At 46.6% G+C, this 18028-nt stretch overlaps 1 protein-coding gene across 3 annotated transcripts in view; it reads right to left on the reverse strand.

Moving 5' to 3' along the window:
* TBXAS1 (thromboxane A synthase 1) overlaps positions 1–18028 on the reverse strand; it is a 124123-nt gene that overhangs the window by 38217 nt on the left and 67878 nt on the right. For all 3 annotated transcript variants that reach the window (XM_036230825.1, XM_016161867.2, XM_016161870.2), the window contains exons 6-9: positions 17341–17457; positions 4273–4361; positions 2434–2582; positions 737–867 (exon numbers count right to left, since the gene is read on the reverse strand). In XM_036230825.1, the coding sequence (XP_036086718.1) occupies positions 737–867; positions 2434–2582; positions 4273–4361; positions 17341–17457 (486 nt within the window). The remainder of the gene's footprint in view (positions 1–736; positions 868–2433; positions 2583–4272; positions 4362–17340; positions 17458–18028) is intronic.

Raw genomic sequence — 18028 nt, forward strand, 5'->3', positions numbered from 1 at the left:
GCAGCTTTCTTGAACGCAACAAAGCCCTTAAAGCCTAATAACATTGCCTATGTGTCAGCATATCTGATATTGAAATTATTTTTCTTAACACTGAAAATTCCTATTTCTATTCTCGGCCAAGTTCAATCAACAAGTACTTATTCAGTTCCTACTATGTGCCAAGCATAGTGCAAGTCTGTAAGGAGGAAAGAAATCTCTAGGTCTCAGGTGAAGCAGGGGAGGGCCCCCAAATACAAATGTTGTAGCAACATCCTCGGTGCTGAAGGAAAATGTGGAATTGGTGACAACTGCCTAAATTCTCAAATATTAATCCCATTCGTGCTATATATAACGCCGTTCTTGCCATTTTTCAATATAAAGAATCTGCCGATGGAAAGTACAAGTGGCACATTTACCTAGAAAATCCTTTTGGGGGCTGCTATAACCTGTGCCAGGGGCGAAGCTTGAAATAGGCCGAGAGTTTGGGGGCAGCTTCAGTCCTGCGCGCCCACGTGAGAGCGGAGACAGATCGCTTTGGGCTTCTCCGCAGGGTGCGTCCCACCTGCCCTCACTCTCTCCTTCTGATTCGCCCCTCCCCAGCGTTTCTTCTTTCCTTCTCCTGCCCCTAGAAAGCGCTAAGCGATAGACCAATCAAGGGCAGCATGGCGCGGTGTGCGGGGAAGAGAGAGAAAAGAGGCAGCGGAGCCAGATTAGGTTCCATTCCGTTTCGAAGCTGTGTCCTATTAAAACACGTTACCTCTTCTGCTGCTTGCTGGTCCCGCAAGGCAATCACATTCCTAATGAGTTTGTTAAAAAAGCCATTCAGTTCATCTCGGTTCTTATTGGGCAAAATCCGGGCCAGTGGGACCATTATGGATGGAAATGATACTTGAAAGAGAAAAACAAAAGTGGCATTGAAAAGGGGGCGATAATAAACCGAGGCTATTAGATGCCTGTTGCCAGGAAGCAAGCCCCGGCCTTGAATCAGAGTCACGGGAAGCCCCGCGTTCCCCTTTGAATTGCTGCTCCTTAGAGCAGGGCTTGTCTCTTATTCCACCTCTGGACTCCTCGCCGTTCTTTGCACATCGCGAGCACTCGATAAACGTTCGTGCGATTGAATCCCGCCTTCCATCTGGCCCTTGAGAAGTCGGTCTCATGCTTATAAATTAATTTCCCAGGTCCTAGCTATGAGGGTCCCAACCCTTTGTATTTCAAGAAAGAACAGATTGCAGGCCGTGTTTCGAGTCTTAGCAAGTGGTGGAAGCTGATCGACTTTCTTAACTTTCTGGTCATTTGCATTCCCCACCCCCCCCCCCCCTACACTGGATAATTGTCCCCAGAGCTACCATCTGAATCGTCCCTAAGAGCTGAGGCTGCAGCAGCTGACAAGGACGATGGCCCCATTCCCCGCGGGTGCCTCCTCTGCTGTACTCTGCCATGTGCAGCCTGGGCCATGGCTGCCATGCTCTTGGGACAGGGCTAACTGGGTCAGGGGGGTGGTAGCGTCTCGGCATCCACAGTGGGCCCACAGGGCCCAGGCGCCGTGTGGGAGCTGGGCTGGCGGGACGGTCCTGGACCCGTGGAGGTTTCCGGATGCTCTGCCCATTTTCAAGAGACGGGGCCTGAACCAGCGTGTCACAGCGGGGGGGCAGGCTCAGAGTGGCAGCAAGGATGAGGCCACGGAACGGAACCACCTGCCCGCCCCGTGGTTGATGGCAAGAGGGCCCCACTCAGCCGGAACAGCTCCCCTGGGCGGAGGGGCGAGGGCCGGAGGAGGAGGCGGCTTTGATCCCCTTGGCAACTCCTCCTACAGTTTCACTGCCCAGCGGATGGAGGTACCAGGGGCTCCTACAGAAATTGACTCAGAAACGGAAATGACACTAACCAAGGAATGAATAGAATTTACCAGCCCAGCAAATGGTTAGAAATTATGGCAATAATTAATAACAATAAAAACAATGCTTTAATATTTCCATAAAGGCAAGAAGATACTAGAACCAGCCAGGGTAAAACTCACTTCTGAAAAAAAAAAATCAACTGGTCTCTGCAGCATTAGGTAACCTATTAGTTACCCATCACGTGTGATTTCTGGTTTACTATGCATTGGGCCTCACGCAGGGATGTCTTCTGCAGAGGGTTTTGCTAATGGGGAGAAATAGGCCTTGGAAAATGGAAGGCTTTGAGTTCTAGTCTCAGAGCTGTCTTCCTAAGCCTCAGTTTTCCCATCTGTAAAATGGGGGTGAGAAAACTTTCCATAGGAGGAATAGAAGCACGAACAGGCAATGCATGCAAAACACTGGGTAGCTCCAGGAATCAAGGCGTCTGCAGGGTGGACGCCACAAGAGCGGCTCCCAGCGACACCCCAAGTCCCTTTCCCTATGGCAGAGGCTGGATCCCGCCCTCACATCCCAGGGTCTGCCCAGCATCCCCGCCCTCGGCAGGAGTTGTACGTACAGATTAAAACCAGGAGAGGTCTGGGGATGCAGAAGGCAAAGAAACGCCTGCAGTACTTGACAAAGGGGTCCTCAGGAGTCTTTTGGGAGTCCACCTGGGTGCCGAAGGCGACACTGGCCACCACATCTGTGCTGTAGCAGCTGTAGCACCTATGAGAGAGGGAACCGTTTGATTTCGAAAGGATTCCGGCGTTGGCCCACTCATCGCACACACTCCCGGAGAGACCCAGACTCGCTCGTCCACCTGCTGGACGGGGCAGCTTCCCGCAGGTCTGGAGCAAGGAGCTGGGAGAGGAACCACCAGGATTAGCCCCTCTGAGCAGCGACAGCAGAACAGGAGAGGAGACGTGAAAGACAGCTGGGAGCGGATGGAGGCAAAGACTGTGTTGGGGAGGAGCGCGTTGCTCAACTCCCAGGCTTTGGGCGGACACCCGCAAATGCCAGGAAGTGTGCTTTAAATTTTCCTCCCCAAGAAGGAAGGACAATAGTCGGACCCAGAGCCTACGTGCATTACCTCAGAGCTGTGCGGAGCCCACCCAAAGCCAGCACCTAATGATCAACTGATAAGGAGCAAATCGTGATTGATGAATGAACAATTGTCTATGTGTAGTGGCTTTGTCCCCATCTTCCTCCTGATGAAGTTATAGTTTTCGTAAGAGCAGCAAACAAAAAACCAGAGCCCTTCACATTCACATAAATAATACAAGACAAACCTTGGGACCAGTTTCATGAACATATTATATTATTACAGAAAGCACACATTGTACTTTAGAAACAAACAGAAGGAAAAGTGTCTGGCAGTAGCTCCAGGGAAATGAACCGCTTAGACGCTAGGAAACCTGCCCCCCAAATGGCCATTTTAAGCTGGAATGATCCTTTTTCATTAGCTCATAGGAGAGGTCAGGTTAAGTTATCTCTAAAAGGGCTAACCACCGGGCATGCCTATCCTTTTTGTAATTAAAAGGTCTATTTTTGTGGCCTGATGTAGACACACTCTTAGTTCCTCTTCTTTATAAACTCTATAACCAACAACTGGTCATAAAGAATAAATGTCATCTCCAGATGACTCATTTTGACTGCTTTTATTGAAAACATTTCTACAATTGATTACACATTTCCCTGCTATTGCAAAAACAACAATTAGACTACTGAATGCGGTTGACGATTTAAGAGTTTTAAGAGTTGTTGACTCTGCTTTGATAGCTTCCGTGCCCATCTTTAGCCAGCTCACGCATCGCATGACCAGGGAGTATGTGTACGAGAGGGTTTTGTAAACAATATGGTGGCGTTTAAAAGCTGGCGACGATTATGTTATTATTTTATTAGCAATGATCATAAGAACGAGTCGGCTTCTGGCTGATTCGCCAATCCCACCCTATCCTAATGTGCTGTAAACCATAATTGAGCATCACACAACTGGGAGAAAAGCCAGATCATCAGTCATTTAAATTTGGTGTGCGCCACTAAGTCATGGCTTCCAGGCTGAGGTGCGCCACAATTTTAATTATACCAGGAACCCATCCTTTCTGCCCCGGCACATCCTGCCCGCCCCCTAGGTCTGCGGAGGTCAGAGGGTGAGTGTACCCACAAACCACTGCCCACTCAAGGCTGCCCTCAGCAGGCCACAGCTCCCCTGGGCTTTGTTCACGTTCGCTTCGCATTTTGTATGGGTTTCATTTCTACTACTTATTAGTCAGTCCACCCATGCTTTTACGAGCTTCTAGCATTGCCACAGTTTGCTGGTCCCGAGGTAATTGTCCAGCAATTGTGTGCCGCTACAAGAAGCAGCAATTCAACAGTGCGATTTCTTGTCTGCAATGTAGCCACGTGGCGCCCTTACCTCTGGATGTCGATGGCGTCTCCACATTCCGCATAGCGTTTTAAATGAGCCAGGAGAAGGTCGCAGGCTTGGCTGATTAGAGGAATCATCTGATGGCGGATAACAAAGGTGTAATTAGGACACCATGCAGGGAGCACACCGAAATTAGCTGCAGATAAAGAGGTTATGTGTGGTACTTCCTGGGAAAATGGACATAGTACTGAAGGTAACTTTTGTGCAGCTACGATTCAAGAGGAAGGGCTAAAATTCATAGGCATCGCAAAATACAGTAGCTGTAAATGTCTATTTTAGCTTAAGCAATCTTTTTTTTTGGAAGGAAAAAAGAAGGAAGGATTTAGAGTAAATACTGTGAAATAATTATGAAAATGATCATTAAGTGCTGAGGCAGAGATGAGAATCTGCACTCAATTTCATGACATTTGGTTCACATTAGAGAGTAAACAGACCACAATCCATATGTACTATCTTTGGAATTAGCCCAAATCCATGTTTGCTTGGTTCCAATTATACTTTAGATCTTCCACTAGAGTACAAAATCTTATGAGCCAAAGGTAACCAAGGTCATTTATCTCAACTTCTTATTCAAGATAAAAATCATTGTTAGGACTTTTCTGATGGATGGCGATTTCTGCTTAAATTGTTTAAACCTTAAATGCAAGGGAACCCTTCTTAACTTCAAGAGGCCTCCTACGCCCATACAGGACAGTTTCTGAATTTCTTTTTTTTAAGATTAAAACATTCTTATTATGTAACATTTCAAACACACACACACACACACACACACACACACACACACACACACACACATAGATAGAATGATGTTACAAACATTCACGTAACTACTTATCCAACTTCTAGAAATTTAAACCTCATTTTTGGCTGTCCACCACTCTGGCCCTACAGGCTGGCGGGAGCAGGTGGAATTCTCTGTGGAGCCTGGTGGGCATCAGCCTCCCCTGTATGTTTGAACAACCAAATTGGAAACGCCGAGGGGACTTGTTTTAACAAGTGTGCATTCTAGAATAACATCATAGCTAAAGCAACATGATGTCATACATTGTCCTGAGCATTTCTTTTGGAAAATGTATTTCGAGGTGTTATCTATGTTTAGACTTCACCTTTTTGACACGAGAGCAGGGAAGATTTTTGCTCGTTTGCTCATTTTTGTGTCCTCAGCACCTAGAACAGTGCCTGGCACGTAGTAATTATTGGTTGAATGAATGAAGGGGTGAATGAAGGCTTGGATTTTAATGATTACACAAAGCCCACTCTTTGCTCGTAAAGTCTTGAGGCATTGGGAAAAGTTCTAAAACATCTACCACAAGTATGTCACTCCTTAAAGGCGGCTCCATACAGGGAACATGGCATTTCGGCTACAATCCCGCAAGTGCTAAGCAGGCCGTTTCCTCGCACGTCAATCGCAAAGCCAGGCTATGTTGACGTCTTTGTAAGACACATAACACAGGCAAATATTGAGGTTCAGGTCAACGAAAATCGCAAGGTCTTTTCCCATGAATCATCTCTATGACTGGTTTCACTGGCTATAGTCTTTCCATTATTTTCATAAAGTTAATGGTACAAGTGAACTCTGCTTTAAAAAATTCCATATGCAAAAATATCTTTTAGCTTTATTTCAGGGGAATAGGTAACGTAATAAAAAAAAATGCTGTTTAAAAGGAAGTCTCTTCAGATATCAAGCCTGAAGCTTCCTTAAGTTACAAAACTGGGATGCAACATAAAATTTGATTTATATACAATCCTTCAGAAGCATGCTCTGTGTATAAAGAGGGGCACACCCATACTGAGCCCAGTCGTATGCCTGGACAGTGCAAAAGAGAGGCTGGACCAGCTGCCCACCAGTTCCTCTACGTGCTTGTGACTAGAATTCTTTGTTGCCGGCTGGCATGATTGTAATTGTCTACCACACTCTGCCTGCTGTCTGTCGAACTGAATGGATAATGACATTTTTATTTGGGTTAATGTGATATGAGATGGGGCATGGAATATGAAAAATGTTTTTAAAAAGCTGTGCAGAGAACATATTATAAGACAGTAGAGCATGATCAGTATGTTAGCCAATAGCCATCAACTCAGGTTTTTCTTCCTTGCATTATACACAAGCAGTTACGGGATATTTACTCTTACACGAGTTGCATACAAACAGTAGCTCTCTTTGATGGGTTTGCAATCATCTTTATACAATCCACAAGCCCTGCAGTTATTCCTCTAGATTTGCAGACGAGCAGGCATAGGTGGCTTGTGCAAACACACACGCACCGATGAATGCAGTGCTATCATCACTCAAATCTTAAAGCCTTATTTTGATGTTACGTTTTTGTCTGCTTTGTAGGATAATGAGTGATGTCTTTTTGTTGTCGTTGTTGCATTTTTCATAATGCATATATGTTACACTTATAATCAGATAAAATATGATTGTTTTTAGGCTTTTAAAGAATGGTTTCTTCTTGCGGGTCCCAGCCCAGCAGCCAAGCCTGGGGAGAACGTTTCCCATTTTGCTTCTTTCATTTCTCACATTGGTGATTTCCATTGTAGATGGTGCTGAGTGTACGGCTTGTCAGCTATTTGGTCACTAGCAGCGACCATCAATGGTAAAGCACCATCCTCAGCCTGGGAAGGAAATCCCCAAGGAGGGAAGTCCTTGCTCACCTAGAGTTTACTGTATAGTCGAAGTTAAAACAAAAACAACAACAACAACAACAAACCAGAATCTTTATCAAAGTGTCTGAGGAATTCTAAGTCAAGATGGAGACAGAGGGCAGTAGAATTAATTCAAGAAGGTAGGGAGAGCTTTATGAGTGGGCAAAAGAGACAGTTTATGGGATAATGATGTGGAAGGGCTAAGAAATTCTCCTGCTCAGAGGCTTCCTTCCCTCCTCGTAGGCGAGCCCCAGAATTTTGAGGTTTCCTTCCTTGAGGCTAAGAATCTGATCTTGTTAAATACTTGTGGACTGGGGAGAGCAAACACTTGAAGCCACTGCCGATTATTAGGTTTCCTCTCCTTGACACTTTTCAGTTGGGGGAACTAACCTCACTGAATCTATTTCTTCATCTGAGAAAAAATGGGAATAATAACAGCTCCCTTGAAAAGTCATGACAAAGATTAGGAACATAATATGAAAGAGGCTTAGCACTAGGCGGCGGTGAGCGTCCCAAGCATGGTAGCTGTCCTCTGGAGCAGGGGTCTCCAACTCCCAGGCTGCAGACTGGTGCCGGTCCATGGCCTGTTAAGAACCGGGCCACCCAGCAGGAGGTGAGTGGCAGGTATGACCGCGAAGCCGCAGGTGTCTGCAGCTGCTCCCCAGCGCCAGAGTCACCACCTCGGCTCCATCTCAGCTCCTCAGGCATTAGGAGCACCGGTCCCTGGTGCCAACAAGTTTGGGGACCGCCGACCTGGGGGACACCCACGTTTCCGACTGGTTGGGATGCCTGGCGTTTCCCTCTCACGTTCCTCACAGGCAACGCGCCGTCGGACCCACGCGCTCCTGCCTCGCCAGGTCATCACCGCTTCCCTTCTCTCATCGGTCCCTTCCTCTCTGTATCCCCAGCGACCGCCCTCACTCAGGCTTTGCCACTTGTCGCGTGGAATATGGCTGTCATCATGCTTCTTGAGAATAACGACCGTATCTTAAGCATCTTCGTAGTCTTGGTATCTTATGGTATCTTAGTATCTTAGTATCTTCGTGCCTTACCTGGCACATAGGTGCACTAAATTTTTCTTTGTTCTGTTTGGAAACTGCCTGCTGGCCTCTTTGCCTCCTGTCTTTTCACTTTCCAATCCATCCTGCACACAGTCCCCCGATTGGTCCTCTGAAAATACGTATTATCTGCGCAATGTTTTGCCGAAGCCCTTTGGAGTTTCCCGATGACCGAAGGACGGAGGACAAGCTTCTTACCCTATTGTCCAAAGTCCATTAACAACTGAATTCTGCCGAGAACCATGTGCGTGAACTCAGAGCCCCGCTGTCCCCCAGTTAGGCCTTCCTATGAGACCACAGGTCAGGCTGGCAGCTTGATGACCCTGAGCCAGAGGCGTCCAGCTCAGCCATGCCAGTTCCTGACCCACAGAAACTAGGAGCTAACAAAGGTTTGATGTTTTAAGCTGCTAGGTTTTGGGGTAATTCGTTACACAGCAGTAGATAGCTAATGCACCCTCAGCGTCACTGTCTTGTAGCAACTCTGTGTGTCATCACATATTTTTGAAGTTCTTGGTATTTTATCAGGAATGAGCACAGTGCAACACATTCAGTTGATTCTTTAGAAATATCTACGTGATGACTGACTGACTGACGGTTTCCCGAGGGCCCTGACATGGAAGGTGTCCAAGAAACATCGCCAGATCGAGGTGCTCTATCTTAGCGTTGGCGTGGTGCAGTTTGCTGGGAGCTGGCCCCGAATGAACCTGGGACCCGTGGCGGCCCTGCTTCTTACTCTGGGCAAATCATTTAGTTCTCTCTATACTTAGGTCCTTACCCCCCAAATGAGGGGCTAATTGCAATGAGCTATTAAGTCCCTTTCCATGGACATTCTGGGGTTCCAAGGAGGTCACTAAGCACCAGGTTGAGGCAGTCACTTGGGGACCATGGAAAGAGCAGGCAGCCACCTAGTTTAGGGCAGTAAAGGGTCCGATCAGTGGGCTCGTGGACTTGCTCTAACACGTGAGATCCCTAACAAAGCCATTTTGCATTTCTTTCACACATTGACTTTAGTATTACAAAAAGACCTAAAAGGCAGACTCTAGTTATTTTTATGCTCAGATAATTTAGTAAAAGTGCGAATTAGAACACCAGATCCTCTGACTCCTGGCTTAGTGCTTTTTTTTTTTTTTTCCCTCCGAAATCAGGATGCACGCTCCCTTTGTTCCTCAGTTAATTAACTTCCAGGTTGTAATTTCATTCCATGCAGTTCTGATGTCATGAACTTGAAAGGAAAAAAAAAAAAAAAAAAAACAAGCAAACCAGCAAACACCACTAAGCCTCTGGAGCCTCTGGAAATTTGGACAATGGAGACAGCCCAAGTGCTAGGGGGTGACACATGTCCCAAGCAGGGAGAGGGCAGGAGGGGGCCTCTGGTGCGCTACCTTGTATTTCTAAACTGGATGGGATTCAGAAAAGAGCATGAGTGGAGGCTGCCACCCCTCAATCAAAACACGGCCCCTGGGAGCCACCCCCTTGGGGCCATGGTAGCGTGTTCCCGAGTTATGGACCCGTGGCTCTCCAGAAGTGTTTGCTCCACGGGCCTGGGGACGTCTGGCATCTTGGAAGCTAAAAGCCTGAAACGGGACCCCTTTTCCTCATGCCCCGACTTCCAAACATTGGAGAGCTCCTCCCTCGCCAGAGAAGTTCGCACCAAGCGCTCCCCGTGGCACTGAACGTCGGACCGTATGTGCCTCGGCCTACTTTTTCGGTTTTCTCTCAGTAAGTTCTTGCGTGTACTCTGTGTTCCGGCTGATGCGTGCTCCTCTATTCCCCAAACACGCCCTGTACTTGCCGTCCAGATGCCTTTGTTCCTGCGGCTCACTACACCTGCAGCACGCCATCTCCCCCTGTCAGAACTCAGCAACGTCTTCAGGGCTCAGTTCCAGCGCTGCTCGCCTCCAAAGTGCTCTCTGATGCTTGAAAGAGGACGTGAGCTGTCACCATCTTCCACTAGGAAGGCGGGCACCTTGTTGTCCTGCTGCATTATAAACCCCTTACAGACAGGAACGAATGAAAACCGGTTGAATTTGGTGTTTAATGTTTCATTCTAATTGGCATTCTTAGCTTGTGGGCAAGGTTGCTTTGGAACTGATGTCAGAGGGCGATTTTCTGAATAAATATAGGTCAGCTGATAGGGGTGGGAAGTGGTATTTAACCATATTGTTAAAAAAAAAAAGGGAGAAAAATTAATACCCGAAAGTGCTCTGTACTGGTGACTAACAAATGTAAAATTAATACCAGTTAACAAAACTTATAACCTCTTTCTTCCACCCAGCTATTAAAAACACCCATGATTTACTTTGATGCAAAATTTCCTGCTGATATGTATCAGCTCTAGCCATCTAGGTAAATAATCCAGTGTCCTTTCTAATAAGTCAGTAGCTCCTGTCAAGAGTTGTGACCAATTAGAACTCACTCTGATGAGGAGGAGGCTGCTGGCGTTGCCAGGCAACAGCCAAGCTGGGAGGCACATCAAGATGCTCTTTTAGATTTAACCAGCGGTGAGTCGGAGTGACATGATTCAGGCAAGGAAAAGCCAAATTATAACCCAGGATGGGGTACCCATGATGAGGAGTGTGTTTTCTTTTAAATGCAAAAGGAAAAGGAACATTTTCACCAAAATTTAAAACAGTCCATCACCATACCGATTTTAATTAGGATATTAGGTGTCAGTGGAATACAACTGCGTTGCAGGATAATGGTCTCTTGCTGCTAGATAAATACCCAGACATTCTGGAAAATGGGCAACCGGTCAGGCAAGGACAATGTATTTTTGGACTCTGAAGCATTTATCACCACAGCCACACTTGGTTATAATGACTTTCATTTTTATCGTTTGGAAGGATTAAGAAATAAAAGCAAATATTCAAAATAGACTGCCGGACGGCGGTACAGCCGAGAGAAAGCTGCTCGTTCTCACGTTGTCGGAAGGCTGGGTTCTGTGTTAGAAGCCCCTGTGCGTGATCGTCTGAGAGTTTACAGTGAAAATTTAAAGGCCAAACTAAACTGTGATGATGACTGTAATTCTGCAAAGACTTTTGCACTGAAACATTTGTAGCCGCGCATTTACTCATAAGCTGGCTATATCAACTTAAGTTTTTAAAAATTGTAGTCATTCTCAAGCAACACATCTTCTCCAAGGCAGGAAAGGCCGAGGGGGAATAATAACCACATCTGCCTCCGCTGTTAAGATTCATACATTATTGACTGTGCCTCCCTGACAGGAAACATCTGGATGAAAGTGAAAAACTGAGGCATCAAGGTGGATTTTCCATGGCTGTGAGAGATACCAGTCTTCCCTGTTGGTCTGACTTTTCTTTAACTGAGTCTCCAAGCACAGAGATATGATTGGCTCATTTACTCTTGAGTGACACACAAACACACACACACACACACACACACACACACACACAGCCTTAGGCTCTCAGGTATGAAGCTGCCGGTTTCTTACACCTGCTCCGTGGGTCACCACCAGCTTAGTTTTCTGGGAGAACGAGGAAATGTCCAGCACGTCTATTGCATTTTGATGATTGGGAAAATCTGAGCCACTGTATTGGGTTGGATTAAACCAATTTGGAGTTTGGTTTCTGCTCAAGGTGCACTTGAAAATGGAGTCCACGTGAAATCCATCTCCAAAGGCATGGTGCCCAGTAGTGGGCTGTGACATTAACTACCCATGTTTTCACCTACTACAAACTTATTTGAGCCCAGAATAAACAAAGTTAAACAGATTTTTTTTTGTTGTTTGTTTGTTTGTTTGTTGCAACAGGGCTCTCCTAAGCCTTTCACATGCTAAGATACATAGTGAATCTCTAAGAAGATGGTTTGAAATATATTACTGAATTGTATGATCACAGAGCCTTTTCGGGTGCTCAGTGATTTCAAATCTTTTTCTTTGGTGGTAATTTATAGCTTGAAGTTCGTCATCATATAGGTACAATTTAGGTGCTTTTCTCCTCAATGTATTATTTTATTCTTGCTTATACTGAAGGTTAGCTGTCACTTTAGTGCTAATGTATATAATCTTAATACAGTCTTAACAACTTATTCCAATCGATTTAATATTTTTCAGCTCAGAAGAGCTTAAAGGAAGTCACAATGTATAGATTTCCTGCTGTTCTTCCTCTTTCAGATGAGTTATAAAATTTAAAAATAAAATTAGTGCTAACAGGGAATCCCATTACTTATATATTTCCCTGAGAGAAGAATTAATTTAGTCCCAGTTTTGTCTCCTAAAGTTAAATCTATTTATTTCCTGACCCATAATAAAGTTTTACACAATCCCAGGGTTACTCATTAATAGTCCTTGGTAAAGAGTCTAGCAAAAGAATCTGTGAAAAAAAAAAAATTCTAAGTAAATCTACTGGTTGTCTCTTTTAAAAAATCAATTCTTTAGGGAACAGGGTGAAAACTCTGGCAGATTAATCAGACAGAATTTTCCCTAATAAAACCATCAGTTGTTTTCCCAGGATGACCCAACCATCCTTTAATATAAATCTCAATAACTCGTCTGTCACTGGGCTATGATTTTGATGGTCTCTTCTGGAATCAGGCACACATCAATCAAATTTTCTCTGGCTCTCTACCTCTCTGTATTATCCCTGGTAGGACTTAAGCTGAAAACCAATTTTATTTTAAGTAAAAATATGGATTCATGATATAATACTGATTTTAAAGTAACTCTCAAGTATTGTTGATTGCGGCAGACTAATATCCACACAAATAAAAACAGTGCCTTATGAGTACTGACAGAGACACAGGTGGTAAAGGAGTTCAGGTGCCAAGGTGCCGCAGGAAAAAGCCTCAGACTTTCAAGGGGAAACAAACCTTGATTTCCAAGAGTACAGTCTGAAGTTTGATAATGAAAGTCCAAAAGATAGGTGCAAACTCAGAAAAGGACTGGAGATATTGATATTCCAAAGCCGTTGCCGGGGAAACTGACTTAGGAACCAGCAACTGAGAAGAAGTGCAGGTTCCTGTCGCTTCTCTGAGCATCTCCCGTCTCTGCCCCGTCTGCCCCAGGCCCTGTGCATGCCTCATCTTCCTCTTTGTGCCTTTGTGACCTGCTCGTTCTATTTATATACATAGATACTGGTGACTCTCTAAAGAGCCAACAATCGGTCATGCTTTAATTTTTCCTCGAAACAATGATTTCTCTTTTATCTTAGTCTTAACATGTATCCTTCAGTGGAACGCTTCCTGGTTCTTTAATTTTTCTTTTTCCATCCACCCATCTGTCCATCCATTCATCTGACCATTATTGAGTGCCCATTGGGTGCCTAGTTCTGTGTCGTTAACGATAAAGAAATAAGTGAAGTAAATGGAATGTGAGCCGACGATAGTGCTACAGAGAAAAGTAAAACAGGGAAGACGGTTGGGGTCCTGGGGCCCAGCTCCTTCAAGCCTGGGGAAGCTGCAGCTCTGAGCTAGTCAGACAAGGAACTAAGGTGAAGACACGATGCCAGTGCTTTCTGCTCTAGCTCTTATCAGAACCATGCTAGGGAACTTATAACCCACAGATGCCCAGTCACCCTTAGAAATCTCATTCTGCAGGTCCTGGGATGGATAGAATTATGTATTTTTAATAAGGATCCTAGGTGATTCTGGTGTAGCCCTTGGTCACAGGCCCTTGGTTGGAGAACCAGAGCAAAGGCCATGGGAGGTTAACGTCCAAGAAGCATCCAGATACCGGGGGCAGGGGCGGGGGGGTCACATAGGCTAGTGAAGGAGGAAGTCAGGAACGCTATAATGTGTGGCAGCCTGCTCTCCTCTTTCTTCCCTCCACCCACCTTCCATAGGACAGAAACCGTACCTTTCTCGCATCCTCCATCCTGTCTACACCTTGGTGTAGAGTCCATGCTCAGGGCCCCAAACCTTCACATGCAAAGCTGCTTTTGGAATTAGGAACACTCTTTACTATCCTAACAAAGCTTGGCTTTCCAGACCACCGTCTCAGTACGGACCGGGAGAGCCTAACGTGCAGTTTCAAACTGAACGACCAGTTCCTAGTTCTGGGACGGCATTCACTCTCTCATTCTGAAGCAGTTAGCGTCATGAATTCAGTGGGGGAGAGAACGTCACAAGGGACACGATTTATGGGGTATGAAACACATACATTGATTTAATGTTTTAAAAATATTATCTTTGTCACATACTTTTCAGTTCTCGTGTTTCTTTCTATTTAAGCAGCATTTAACACCTCTTTCTTTTCTCGAAATACTTTCTCCGTCCTCATTCTCCTGGGTTTCTATTTCAGGCCGTCCTTCCCTACTCTTCTTTGTAGGTTTCTCCGCTGCCCCTCACTTCAATGATTGTCCTTAGCACCCACTTCTCTTCTTACGCTACATACACTCTCAGGGTGACCTCACTTGTGTCTGCGTTTTGGACGACCATCTTTCCTTCCCTTCTCTCCTGAGCTCCAGATCTACAGTCAGCTTTTTCCTCATGAATCTACTTATGTCTCCCAGGAATCTTAAACCCACCAGGTCTAAACTCTCCAGAGGAGAAAAGAAAGCCCACTTCCCCCCACCCCTGGAATGGCGATCTTTCGAACGGAAACCCAAGAACCCAAACTGAACTAATATTGAGTACAAAGATGGTTTTCAATGGAATTTTAAGTTTACTGGTAGTACATGTTAAACAGCGGGCTAGAACTGAAGCAAAACCCAGGGACTCTGTGTCTATGAAATTTCTGCCCCCCCCCCTTTCATTTATGGGCACTCCCGTCCCCTAGTGCTTGTGAACCACTTGGAGGAGCTCCGTTTTCTGCCACTAATTTAGGCGCTAAGAATTAGATTTCTGAACCAGAAGGAGAAGATACTTTGGACACCAGGAGCACTGGATTTGTTTGGGAAATGACATTGTGTCAGTTTCTGGAAGATACCCTAATAAGATCCTTTTTTTTCCCCCCCAAAGAAAAATAGCCCAAGACTGTCAAGAAAAGTTTTTTCCTTTCTTACTTTTTTTTCCAATCAGATATACTTCATCTATTTCTTTTTTACAAATGATGGGATTCTGCATCTGTGGTGCTGTCAAGCTGTTGTTTACCCATGAATAAAGAAATAGGATGCGCCACGCTTAAACTAGGGATGTCAACCTGGCTCTCCTCTCCTGCCTTTCTTTCGATTAACTCAACATATTACTGACAGACCTTGTAAAAAAGTGTCCTCCCTCCGGCTCATCCGGGTGGTCAAAACAGTGCTTTACAACTTTTTAAAGAAGCGGGCCCTGCCTCCAAACGAATTCTCTCATGAAACCTCAGTATGTAACCTGTTTAAATGCGGAGCAGGGCTCATTGCGGCAGCCGAAGGAGAAGGCTCCGCTCCTCGTGTTTCCTGGCCGGGGACCTTCTCCTAGTGGTGATGGTTCCCACCTCAGGGTTTACACAGCATCACCTGGGGAGCTGTGAAAACCCTCAAACCCAGGCTGCACGCCAAACCAAACCAATTTAATCAGAACTTGTGGATGTGGGTCGCAGACGGCAAAGCTCCCCAGGTGACTCCAAGGTGTACCTGCGGCTAAGGAGGGCTGCGGCTGGGCTGAGCTACACAGCCGGACTCCTGTTCTCCACGCCCCCTGCCCCCTGCAGCCTTATGGCTTGGGGCCTGGGAAGGAGGCACTGAGCATGCGCGGGCCGGGTCTGGGGGCGCGTGCTCTCTGCCGCCCTCCTGGCGGGCAGGCTGCGACCTTCGCGTCAGCTGCATTTCTCAATTTTACCGGTAAGAAAGGAATTTGTATTCCCTCTGTCTGAAACCTGGTTCCGTACCTCACCTGGTTGCCAACTTAGGTGGGAAAATACAGGAGTGTTGCTTCTGAGTCGCCTGCGTTTCCAGAGGCCCCAAGTGCTCCCCTTCCGCCACCCGCCACACAGCCCCTGGGACAAGTCCTAGGGAGCGTCAGAGGACGTTTGAAAACCATGCGGAGGTTAAAAGCAGTCAGGTTACGAGTATTTTGGAGTTGGAGTCTAATCTTGGCACTGCCACTTACTACCTGTGGGACATGGGGCATGTTACTTAATCTCTCTGTGCCTCAGTTTCCTCATCTGTAACATGAGGGTGATAATGATAGTGTTTACCTCACAGGGATGTGGTGGAGGTTAGGTGTGTTAGTACCAGCAAGAAGCCCTTAGATCCCGTGGCTGACACGCAGTAAAAGCCCAGAGAAGGTTTGCGGATGCTGTAAGCTGAGCTCGCCCTCTGCCCTCATCCACAGGCTGCCATGGAAACACAAGTCAAAACCTCTTTGAAAATGGGCAGGATCACTGGTTTCCGAGTTCGTTTATTTGGATGGGGTTAATTATGAAGTATGGGACCCTCTCTTCTGGGGGACTTAAGATTTATAGGAATTAAACAGGACCCCATGGGTGAGCAAAGCATCTAAAGTGTCAGCTAAGGGGAGCTTTCGGTTACTGAGCTGAAGACAGGCCACTCCAAGTCCAGGCATTTTTTGGAACAGCAAGATGTGGATGGCTCTGGAAGGTCAGTCGCTCTGGGTTGCCCATGAACCTAGGATTCAAAGTGAGGCAACCCCTTAGCCACTTCACATCAGAAGGGCCCGAGTGCTCACACCTGAGGTGTTACAAAATTTGGACCAGAAACCAAAGCCCGACCAGCAATGGAGGGGTCATCAGTGAGGATCCGTTGTGAGAGAACTTGGCTGGAAGAAAGGACAGGCAGCTGGCAGAGAAGGGCAGGTCACTGGGTGGGGGAAGGAGGGAGCCTGGGGCCTTTAAAGGGCCAGCAGCATGGCGTGGATGCTGCTCTTCCCTCTGACTTGGCTGCGCAGGTTAAGCGGGGCCTGCCTGCACGCCTGGAGTTCTTCCAGGAACATCCCCTTACTCCTCCCCAGTAGTCCATGGCCACCTGGTCCCCGTTTCAGGTTTGACTCACAGCTCACCTCTGTTTCGAGCTGTGCTCTGGTGCCTTGCCATGCAAAGGCTGCTTCACCCTTCAGAAGCATCACATCTCCTGCAAGCTTGTTAGAAACGTAGGCTCTCGGGCCCCACCCCAGACCTTCTGAGTCAGAATCTGTATTTTCGAAAGATTCCTAGGTTATCTATTAGACATGAGAGTGTGCGGAGCACTGCTTCCTTTTTCCTCCTGGGTCTTCCCAACGTGCCTGAGGCAGAGTCTCCGCACCTAGCAGGAACGCCACAACTGCTTGTCGATGCAGCCCATTCATGGCGTCGGAGATGTGGGAGGCTGGAGAGATGGAAGGCACTGCAATCCAGACGGTGTCCTGTGTTTTTTGCGGAATGGGGGGGTCTGTGATGCAGTGTGAACCAGCTCTCCGTCACAAATTTGGAGAGGAGAAACCTGTTCCTTAAGGAAGAAAGTTTTCATTTTTTCCTTACCTCATTCAGCTTCTCAGGACTGAAAGCAGGAGTTAGGACACTTCTGACCTCTTCCCATCTTTTGTCACGTAAAAACAGCACACTGTCTGCTACCGGTTTGGATTCCAAACCCGATGCCTGATGGAAAGCAACGAGCCGAGGGTTAGGACACAAGGGAGCCAAAGCCACCTTGGAGCAGTACAGGTCCATGATAAACGCTCTACATAAAGTCCATCAGAGACCAACAAGTGAGGGTGTTTTTCCTGAGAGGATACAGGAAAAGAGTACAAAGACTCAGGGATAATGAGCTAACGATTCATGGCTGAGGGCCTTGGGGAGCAGATGGATAAGCTCTGCTGGCCCAGTTCTACCCTGTGACAGTGTGGTCGTCCTTGGGTAAATAACAGCAGTTCTGTGTGTTCTGCAGTGGGGGTTCCCTGAGGACCAGGCTTCTCAGGATGGACTAGTCTTTCCTGGGATGGAATTTCACGTCTGAACTTTGTGGCAATGGGTTTTGTGTAGCTGGCTTGGTCAAGTGGGGCCAGGAGTTGACAGGCTCATGTGTCTGGGTCCTTGGTGTGTGTTTGGGGGGACATAAGGTGTGGAATATGGATACAGAGGGGAGGGGGCAACAGGAGAGTCCTTCAGAAGCACGTCCCAACAGAGCTGCCTCTGAGAGAACACCTGTCACCATATTTCTGTGTTCGTT

Source organism: Rousettus aegyptiacus, unplaced genomic scaffold (assembly GCF_014176215.1).
Source record: "Rousettus aegyptiacus isolate mRouAeg1 unplaced genomic scaffold, mRouAeg1.p scaffold_m13_p_13, whole genome shotgun sequence".
Taxonomy (NCBI): Eukaryota; Metazoa; Chordata; class Mammalia; order Chiroptera; family Pteropodidae; genus Rousettus; species Rousettus aegyptiacus.